At 48.0% G+C, this 10,907-nt stretch overlaps 2 protein-coding genes across 2 annotated transcripts in view; both read left to right on the plus strand.

Moving 5' to 3' along the window:
* The window catches only part of zye, a 17,826-nt gene extending 8,367 nt beyond the window's left edge, over window positions 1-9,459 (plus strand). The window contains exons 6-14 of the mRNA XM_076183255.1: window positions 281-459; window positions 1,289-1,424; window positions 2,562-2,729; window positions 3,114-3,506; window positions 5,436-6,111; window positions 6,397-6,663; window positions 6,763-6,990; window positions 7,108-8,688; window positions 9,026-9,459. Coding sequence (XP_076039370.1) covers window positions 281-459; window positions 1,289-1,424; window positions 2,562-2,729; window positions 3,114-3,506; window positions 5,436-6,111; window positions 6,397-6,663; window positions 6,763-6,990; window positions 7,108-8,688; window positions 9,026-9,459 — 4,062 coding nt within the window. The remainder of the gene's footprint in view (window positions 1-280; window positions 460-1,288; window positions 1,425-2,561; window positions 2,730-3,113; window positions 3,507-5,435; window positions 6,112-6,396; window positions 6,664-6,762; window positions 6,991-7,107; window positions 8,689-9,025) is intronic.
* On the plus strand, window positions 4,551-5,125 carry LOC143024256 (uncharacterized). The gene has a single exon (XM_076183041.1). It carries the CDS (start codon window positions 4,607-4,609, stop codon window positions 5,123-5,125), a length of 519 nt encoding a protein of 172 aa, XP_076039156.1. The 5' UTR covers window positions 4,551-4,606.
* Window positions 9,460-10,907: the final 1,448 nt, after the last annotated feature.

A 10,907-nucleotide genomic window follows, 5' to 3' on the forward strand; every position in this document is an offset into this window, starting at 1 on the left:
GGAAACTGTATCTTTGTCTTGGTCCTTTGGCTTTTACGAAGGAATTTGTATTCTATTGTACTGATTAATGTATATTATTCCTTTATTTATTTATTTATAATTTTTCTCTTTTGATGGGGGGGGGGTTCGAAGAAAACCGTACTCTTCCTTTGACCCACCCACCCTTTTAGTCCAATTTACCCCCCCCCATCCACCCCTCGTTCACCCCGTACCAACCAACTACCGCAACTAACACTAACCTCTTCTTTTCCTCTTCCTCTTCCTGCAACCCCTTTCTCAGACGAAACCCATGGACGGCATTCTCCGCATCGGCGAGTCAGTGACAGTACTAGTTTACCTCCAAGACGACGAGCGACGATTTGACATCGCCGTCCGAGAATGCTACGCCTACTCTTCGCCCGACTTCTCCAACCCCGACGTTAGCAAGATCCAACTCACAGAAAACAATGGTTGCCCAAAGTAAGTAATATATACATCTGGTGCATCCGCACGAGTGCGCGCGCGCGCGTGTTTGTGTGTGTGCGCGTGCGTGTGTGTGTGTGTGTGTGTGTGTGTGTGTGTGTGTGTGTGTGTGTGTGTGTGTGTGTGTGTGTGTGCGCGCGTGTGTGTATTATATATATATATATATACATATGTGTGTGTGTGTGTGTGTGTGTACGTGTGTGTGTGTGTGTGTGTGTGCGCACGCGCGTGTGTATTATATATATATATATATATATATATATATGTGTGTGTGTGTGTGTGTGTGTGTGTGTGTGTGTGTGTGTGTGTGTGTGTGTGTGTGTGTGTGTGTACGCGCGTGATTTACCAGTGCTGCATCAAATGTTATTTCAACTTCCGTTAAAGCCTCTTCCCAGGCTTTTCCTACTTTTAGCTTAGCGATTCCTTCCGAGTCTCAGTTTGCCGTTAGCAATCTGTTAGTTTGACATAATTAATTTTATCGATTATATATCTTTTTCAAAATTTCTTCCACTCTTCGAATTCTCGTGTGGCCATTTTTTTATATTTTTATTCTTATAGTTTTATCATTCCCTCTCTCTGTTTTTCCAGGCTACATCTTTTTCATTATTTTATCTTATTCTATCTTGCTGTTTCACACCTTCTGTTGAACCAATTCATTCTTCCCTGTCGATTTCACACCCGAGTCATAGACCTCCTGTCTCTCTCTCTCTTTCCCTCTCTCTCTCTCTCTTTACTAGTCCCTTTTTTCGTGCATTATAGATACAACGTAAACATTTTTCTATTGTCTATATCTGCTGGTTTTGATTATATTTTTCTTTTTCCTTAGGCGGCCTAAGCTAATGCACTTCTGGCAGAAGACCTACGAAACTAACGACAACGACGCGACACTAGTCACCTACACCAATATGTCTGCTTTCAAATTCCCCGACCAAATGCAAGTCTTCCTCTCGTGCAACGTTGAGGTAAGTACTTACGATTCGTCCTTTCTCATGACGAAATGTAATATCTACTGTAAGCTTTTTTTTTTTTAATAGAAAAACTCAATTCAATCTACTACAGCTTAGTTCAACTTTAAGCACAAAAAAAATGAAAACACGAGGTATTTTTCTAAATAAACGCCAACTAGTGTCAAAATTTAAACACAACTGTAAATTACACAGAATCGTAGATAATACTTATCTTTGTTATAAATTTTATGCAACCGCTGTAATATGCTGAAAACATCAATGACCTCTTTCGTTGAAACTACAAGCAGAATTATAATGAAAGGATAATGAGAGAAACAGAGAAGAGAATCGGAAGGGAACAGTGCAGATTCCGTAAAGGGTAGATCAGATTTTCAGTCTTAAACAACTAAGGGAGAAAACTTGTGAGAAAACAAGGAATTTATCTTGTGTGGTTGCGAAAAATTGAACTATAATGCTTATCCCTTAATAACTTTTGTTTTGCGATCAGCGAAGGTAACGATATTCTATGATAAGTTCTGAAGACAAGAGAGAGAGAGATAGAAAGAGAGAGCGAGAGAGAGAGAGAGAGAGAGAGAGAGAGAGAGAGAGAGAGAGAGAGAGAGAGAGAGAGAGAGAGAGAGAGAGAGAGAGAGAGAGAGATAGGAGTTGGAACGTCTCTTCCTGCACTCTCTAGAGAACAAATCTCTTCATCAAAGGCACCTTCATGTTTTGGATTTTATCATACTCGACTCGTAGTCTGTTAACAGCAGGACATCTATTTTCCCAAAGTGGAAGTTTGTCAAGGTTTATGTTTTCATAAAGTGGAACTAAACACAAGAATTTTATCAAATATCTTAATGGAGTATTCGGTAAGACAGATGAACCTCCATATACCATTTCTTTCCTTTTGAAAAAGAACTTACATTCTTCCAATTTCATTTGTATTCATAGGTTGACAAAGGTATAATGAATATTACTTCCTTTCCCTTTCTTCTTTTCATATATTTAATCCGCCAGAGAAATACATTTTTTATTCTTTCCTTTTTATTTCTTGAATTTTAGGTCAACATGATAAAAACTGTTTCTTACCTTTTCTTCTTTCTTTGTCTTTGATCAACTACATAAATATTTTTCTTCCTTTTAAATTGCCAGATTTGTATGGACGAGTGTCAGGACCAATGCGTGGCCAGACCGAGTCGTCCTGTCACTGTCACTACACCTCTTGACGTCATCGCCATCACTGCCCCCATCACCCCAGACCTCTCGACGCCCCCTCCTCCCCTCTGCCGCCCCGGTTCGACCAATCCTCGGTGCAAACCGGTTTGCTATCCGGGATCCCCGAACCCAGCCTGCCGGCCAGTCATCAGCGATACTATCTGTCCTCCCGGATCCTCCGACCCAGCATGCCAACCCATTGTCCAACCAAACTGTTACCCTGGCTCCCGAGATCCGGCCTGCCGGCCTTCCATCAACGAACCGGCCTGTTTCCCGGGGTCCACTGATCCAGCCTGTAGGCCGAAACCACCTACGATTTGCTTACCCGGTTCACTCGACCCGGCCTGCAGGCCCCCGACAGTGCCACCGAGACCTCCCCAGGTTCCAACAACACCAAGACCAGGTCTTCCACCACGGCCGATCATCACAACACAGCCGCCGAGAGAACCAAACTGCTTCCCTGGCTCGGCCGACCCCAGATGTCCCCAGCTACCGAATCAGCCGATCTGCTTTCCTGGGTCGACCGATCCCAGATGCTCTAGACCGACGACAGCTAGACCCATCTCTCCGAATTGTTACCCGGGATCAACGGATCCAAGATGTACTCGCCCTACGACTGCACGACCCCAGAGGCCCATTTGTTTCCCGGGATCCAAAGATCCAAATTGTCCCCAATCACCACCTGAAATCCCGACTATACCACTCTGCATTCCAGGATCTAATGATCCAGCTTGTCTTCAGCCTATCACGCGTCCTCCTCTGACGACGCCCTTTACCTGTACTCCAGGATCGAATGACCCTCGATGTCCACAACCGATAACTCCGCGCCCAACAAAACCGCTTGACTGCACGCCTGAGTCACGAGATCCAAGATGCCCTCAGGTGACTTCATTGCGCCCAACCACACAATTCCTCTGTCTACTAGGATCAAAAGATCCTAGATGTCCTCGCCCAACAACGTCCAAACCTGTGATACCATTCGAATGCGTACCAGGATCAAAGGACCCTAGATGTGTGAGGCCAATCACACCAGGACCGATAACACCAGTGGAATGTCAACCAGGATCCACTGACCCTCGCTGCCCTCAACTTACAACTTACAAGCCTAGCACAGTCTGCATCCCAGGAACAAACGATCCAAGATGTCCCAGTCCTACGACTGTCATTCCAACCACTGACATCATTTGCACGCCGTTTTCTAACGACCCTCGTTGTCCTCAGCCAACAACTCCGCCAACCTTCCAGTGTACACCCGGTTCTACGGATCCAAGATGTCCACAAGCACCTCCACTTCCTCCTTTCCTATGTAAACCAGGATCTACTGATCCAAGATGCCCGCAGCCCACTACCCCTCGTCCGACCACTCAAGTTATATGCACTCCATTTTCAAACGACCCAAGATGTCCTCGCCCTACAACACCACGACCACTCCCTCCGCGCCCAATAACCCCACGACCACCAATCCCAAGGCCAACAACCTCACGACCACCATCTCCACGACCAACAACATCACGGCCACTCTCTCCAAGACCAACAACTGCTTTTGTGTGTAGACCTGGTAGTTATGATCCAAGATGTCCTACGCCAACAACTTCACGACCGATAACTCCACGTCCAACAGTTCCACAACCAGAAACCCCTCGACCAAGGCCAACATTCCCGCCACCAATAATTCCAGGGCCAACAACTCCACGGCCAATTATTCCACGACCAACAACTATACAACCAAGCCCACCAAGACCAACAACTCCACGGCCAATAATTCCAAGGCCAACGATTCCCTTCCAGTGCACACCTGGTAGCAATGATCCAAGATGTCCAAGGCCAACAACTCCACGACCTCTGCCTCCAAGCCCAACAACTTCCTTCATTTGCCTCCCTGGAACAAATGATCCAAGGTGCCCCACGGTAACAAGTCCACGACCACCACCTCCAATCCCAACAACTTCTTTTGTGTGCTTACCTGGAACAAACGATCCAAGATGCCCTCAACCGTCAACTCCACGACCACTGCCTCCAAGACCAACAACTCCACAACCTTTCCCTCCAAGACCAACAACCCCTCGACCATTACCTCCAAGGCCAACAATTCCATCACTACCACCTCCAAGACCAACAACCTCACGACCACTACCTCCAAGGCCAACAATTCCATCACTACCACCTCCAAGACCAACATCTCCACGACCACTACCTCCAAGACCAACAACCCCACGACCACTACCTCCAAGACCAACAACCCCACGACCACTACCTCCAAGACCAACAACCCCACGACCACTACCTCCAAGACCAACAACCCCACGACCACTACCTCCAAGACCAACAACCCCGCAACCACTACCTCCAAGACCAACAACCCAACGACCACTTCCTCCAAGACCAACAACTCCACGACCATTACCTCCAAGACCAACAACCATACGACCATTTCCCCCAAGACCAACAAGCCCACGGCCACTGCCTCCAAGACCAACGACTTCAAGGCCAACGCCTCCTAGGCCAACAACAGGATTTGTATGCAAGCCAAATTCATTAGATCCGAGATGTCCTCAGCGACCAACAACTCCAAGGCCGATTCCTCCAAAACCAACAACGGCATTCGTATGCACACCAGGATCTACTGACCCAAGATGTACTCAGCCAACAACTCCAAGGCCTATTACACCGTTCTTCTGTCCACCAGGGGCTATAACACCAGGATGCCCAAAACCATCTACTCCAAGGCCACCTGTACCAAGCCCAACTCCTCCACGGCCAACAACACCGTTCATATGCACACCTGGATCAAGAGATCCTAGATGTCCTCAGCCCACAACACCGTTCATATGCACACCTGGATCAAGAGATCCTAGATGTCCTCAGCCCACAACACCACGACCTCCTCAACCGTTTATATGCACCCCAGGGTCACTTGATCCACGGTGTCCTCAACCAACATCTCCAAGACCCACACCTTTCCAATGTACACCAGGTTCCAAAGATCCACGGTGCCCACAGCCAACACCACCAGAACCTACAACACCTTTCATATGTATACCAGGTTCTACTGATCCACGGTGCCCACAGCCATCACCACCAGAGCCTGCAACACCGTTCATATGTATACCAGGTTCTACGGATCCACGGTGCCCACAATCAACACCACCAGAGCCAACAATACCCTTCATATGTACACCATTTTCAACTGACCCACGGTGCTCACGACCAACGCCACCAGAGCCAGCAGTACCGTTCATCTGTACTCCAGGATCGAGAGACCCTAGATGTCCTCGTCCATCGCCTCCACCGATACCAGCAATCTGCTTACCTGGGTCGAACGATCCCAATTGCCCTCCACCTCCGTTTGTCTGCACTCCCGGATCTCAAGATCCAAGATGCCGACAACCTACAACCCAGCGTCCAACAACACCCTACCAATGCACACCAGGATCCACAGATCCCCGTTGTCCTCGTCCTACAACCTCAAGACCATCACCTCCAAGACCTTCAACTCCAAGGCCATCACCTCCAAGACCTTCAACTCCAAGGCCATCACCTCCAAGACCAACACCTCCAAGGCCAAGACCTCCAACACCAACACCTCCAAGGCCAAGACCTCCAACACCAACACGTCCAAGACCAACATCACCGAGACCAACACCACCGAGACCAACATCTCTAAGGCCAACATCTTTAAGACCAACACCTCCGAGGCCGACTACTCCCACGCCAACATACCCAAAACCAACGACTCCAAGACCAACCACATCTAGGCCAATAACTCCCTTTTTCTGCACCCCAGGATCGAAAAATCCACTATGCCCACAGCCAACATCCCCACGTCCGAGTCTTCCACCATTCTTCTGCCTCCCCGGGTCTCAAGACCCAAGATGTCCTCAACAGCCAACCACGCCGAAACCCTCAACTCCTTTCTTCTGCAGGCCAGGATCAAAGGATCCTCGATGCCCTCAACCAACAATTTCTCCACGTCCACCAACGTCCATAATATGCCTTCCAGGGTCTAAAGATCCCGAATGTCCTCAGCCAACGACACCACGCCCGGTAATTCCATTCTTCTGCACACCAGGATCCAAAAATCCACTATGTCAGCCTACAACTCCACGACCACTACCCCCAAGACCAACAACTCCTTATTCCTGCCCTCCGGGATCTAAGGACCCACGATGCCTTCGTCCTACGACTCCACGCCCGACTATTCCACGACCGACAGCCCCCTTTTCATGTCTTCCAGGTTCTAACGACCCACGATGTCCTCGTCCTACAACCTCAAGCCCATCGACACCACGGCCGACAACCTCCTTCTTCTGTCTTCCAGGATCTAATGACCCACGATGCCCTCGACCAACAACCTCGAGACCAACGGCCCCAAGACCAACAACTCCAAGGCCATCACCTCCATCTCCACGGCCACCATTTCCTCCACGGCCAATAACAGCACGACCGATATCTCCACGCCCAACAACCTTACCCCCAACTATTCCTCCATTCTTCTGCACCCCTGGGTCCAAAGACCCACGATGCCCTCAGCCAACAACCCCACCCCGACCTCCACAACAGCAAACTTCAACATTCTTCTGTACCCCAGGGTCTACTGATCCACGATGCCCTTCACCTTCAACCCCTCGACCCATCATACCATTTACCTGTACCCCAGGATCTAAAGACCCACGATGCCCTCAACCAACAACCTCAAAGCCGTCGATTCCCTTCTTCTGTACACCAGGATCGAAAAATCCACTCTGTCTTCAGCCGACGACGAAAAGGCCAACAACACCCTTCATATGTACCCCAGGTTCTACAGATCCACGATGTCGGCAACCTACAACTCAGCTCCCATCTACTCCACGCCCACCCTTCTTCTGTAGACCAGGGTCCACAAACCCACTCTGCCCGCAACCATCAACCCCAAAACCTGTCATACCATTCTTCTGCACTCCAGGATCCAAAGATCCACGGTGCTCCATACCAACGACTCCAAAGCCAACAACACCATTCTTCTGCATCCCAGGCTCCTCAGACCCACGATGCCAGGAGTTCACGTCCAAGAAGCCCGGCTCGCTCCCCCTCTGCACCCCAGGATCTACAGACCCAAGATGCATAAAACCAACATCACCAGGCCCTATACCTCCTAAGCCAACAACTCCAAAGCCTGCAACACTTCAGCCAACAACTTCTAGACCAGCAACACCCGTTGACTGTAGACCAGGTTCAACCGACCCGAGATGCCTTCAACCAACAACCTCGCGTCCAATTAGGCCATTCTTTTGTACACCGGGATCTCGGGACCCAAGATGTCAACAGCCTACTACCCCACGACCAATTGGTCCTCGCCCAACGACGCCGTTTGTATGTACTCCAGGGTCCACCGACCCGAGATGTTCGAGACCTTCAACTCCACGGCCTTTATCTCCGATACCGACTACGCCATTCGTGTGCTTGCCCGGTTCCAGAGACCCGAGGTGTCAGAGCCCCACTACTCCACGACCTATCACGCCACGACCTACCACTCCACGACCTATCACACCACGGCCTACCACTCCACGACCTATCACACCACGACCTACCACTCCACGACCTATCACACCACGACCTACCACTCCACGACCTTTCACTCCACGGCCTACTATTCCAGGCCGCCCCACCCCTCCACGCCCGACCATTGTACGTCCCACCACTCCGCGCCCCATTCCTCCACGTCCTACCACCCAACGGCGTCCTACCCGTCCACGTCCTACTCCTACACGACGTCCGTTCACCCCAGGCCCTATTACTCCACAGCGCCCAACTTTACGCCCTGTTACTCCTCGCCCCACCACTCCTCGTCCTATCCCCCCGCGCCCTACTACTTCAAGACGCCCGTTCACCGCGCGCCCTACCACCCAGCGCCCAGTCACCCCGCGACCTACCACACAGCTCCCAACCACGCTCTTCGGAGACGAGAGTAAACAGTCCACTTTCCCAACACTGCCTACTACGAGACCTCCGAAGAGGACCATGATGATGAAGGACAAAGATGATTTCCATGGTGACAAAGATCCACGATACCACGCCTTCCATTCATGTAAGTACTCTCAAATTAGTTGTAAGTTTTAAGATCTTTGTTATCAGGCAATTCTATAGACCCGAGAGAAACCCCCTGTGAAGCAGAAGAGTTAAAGGATTGACAGAAAATTCATAACTATCTTTGGTTCGCTATGAATCAAAGTTCTAATTGAGCACTGTTGGTGTAAAACAAATAATAAATAAATAAATAAATAAATAATAGCATTAATAAAAGAAAAAATCTATGAACTCGTAAGTATTCAGTAACTAGCTATAATAAGTGCGTTTTTAAATTATATTCTATAGTTTCTTAAAGTTCACTGCCTCATTTTATTTCTTTTCCTCTCCGCTCCCAGGGTTATACCAGCCAGCTCCAAACCCTCGCAGACGCAACCCAAATCGCTTTAGAGGTCGTCGATCCATATCAAGTTCCTCGATTACCATCAACCTCGGAGGTCAAACTCTTCTGGTATCTCCTGTAGTAGACACGAACAATCTCGAAATAGAAAACGAGCTCGTCATCGCAGGTGACGAAGAAGTGCACGCAGTTGTGGAGGTGATCCCTATCGGAGACCTCCTGGAGGAGGAAGAGGAGGTTAATGCTCTAGATGGCTTTAGAACGGCGTCGGTTCCAGAGCCACTCGTCGATCTGAAGCCCATCCTCGTCTCCCCCTCGTACGATGCCTTGCCCCTCCTTTTGGGCCTGACGTTCGTTGGGCTCGTCCTCGGGGTTTCCTTGAGTTTGAGACTCTACAGAAAACGGCAGAGGGTTACTACCACGTTTGCTTGATGAACAGAAATAGGAAAAAATCTTCAACTGTGAAGTGTAGTAACTCAACAACCCTCGCAAAAATAGATTATGAAAAATTGGGGTAGTGATTAAGAGTATATTTTTCTTAACATTTTCGCATTGTGGCAGCGTACTCCCTGTGCACATTTTCATAATATCATCTATAAGATCATGCCTCTCTTATCTCATCTAGAAATATAAAACCAGATATTGACGGGCAGAGCCTATTACAATTCTCTCGGAAAAACAACTTGTAGAGTTTGAAACTAACTGCTGCACTAGGTTGGTTAAAGGATACCAAACCTTATACGTTTTCATCATCCGAGACGACATAAGTAGTGTTTGCACACACACAAAAAAAAGGGGGGAACAAATTCCCATTCTCCCTTATACTACTAAATGTTGTTTTCACCTTCGTCAATTACCTCCCCTTGCCACTGTTACTCCCTTTGTTATTCATTAGTTTCACTCTCTTTCTCTCCTTTGCTAGTCCTCAATTGTGCTTATTTCTTCTTCCTGACTTTGAAATGCAAATCGTTGTCTGTTCTCTGAATACCGGGTCCGAAGCAGGCTTGGGACCCGGGATTCAATATTGATGATCATCTTCTACAGGTCTCTTGTAGATACGGGCTGTTACTTTGCATCTTTCAAGTCCAATGCTCACGATGATCAAAAAAGTATTATGGCCTCACCTTCCTCTCCATGGAGTAAACAGTTTTGTTTTAAGAGTATATTTTCTGTATAGCACTTTTTATCTATTCATTCTTGGTGTATTTGGCTGTTTCCTATTCTCAGCGTTTCATATGCATGGATGGACGCGTATTTGGGTCGTTCATTAGATGTTTTTGACTCTACTGGGATGTGATGATGTTACTGCTGTGATGTGAACAAACATCCCTGTCTTATCACGATTTGTGATCTCGCGAATTCGCGAATACCGGAATACCGCGAATCACTCAAGGAGCGAAGTAAATAAAAATTACTTCCAATCAAGTCGGAACCACCAATTTACACGTGGCCTTTGCTGATTACACTCATTTATTTGGACCAGTTGTAAGTTGCCTCCACTTCTAAGTGCGACAATGGTCGGCGTCTTTTTTGAAGTTCTAATAAGTGTATCTCTTTATATCGATCCTTTACGGTATGAACAGGTTTACGAGGTCATAAGTCTTCGACCCAAAGATCACCACAGAAGACATCGTCCCCTGTCGTGCTTAGAAGTGGAGGCATGTGTACATTTCCCATCCAAAGTTCATATCGATTATATATTTTTGATAAAGCCTCGAGAGTCTTACGAATATCCAGTCTATTTTGCACTACCATTTATGTAATCCATCTTAAGTCATTGGTCTGGGAGCTTACGGGATAGGTGCTCTGCATAGTGGCTATGGTTCATTGGATGTGGCTTTAAAGGTTTGTGCCATATATTACCCCCATGTCTTTCCTCA

Source organism: Oratosquilla oratoria, chromosome 4, assembly GCF_046742065.1.
Source record: "Oratosquilla oratoria isolate Oo_2021 chromosome 4, ASM4674206v1, whole genome shotgun sequence".
NCBI lineage: Eukaryota > Metazoa > Arthropoda > Malacostraca > Stomatopoda > Squillidae > Oratosquilla > Oratosquilla oratoria.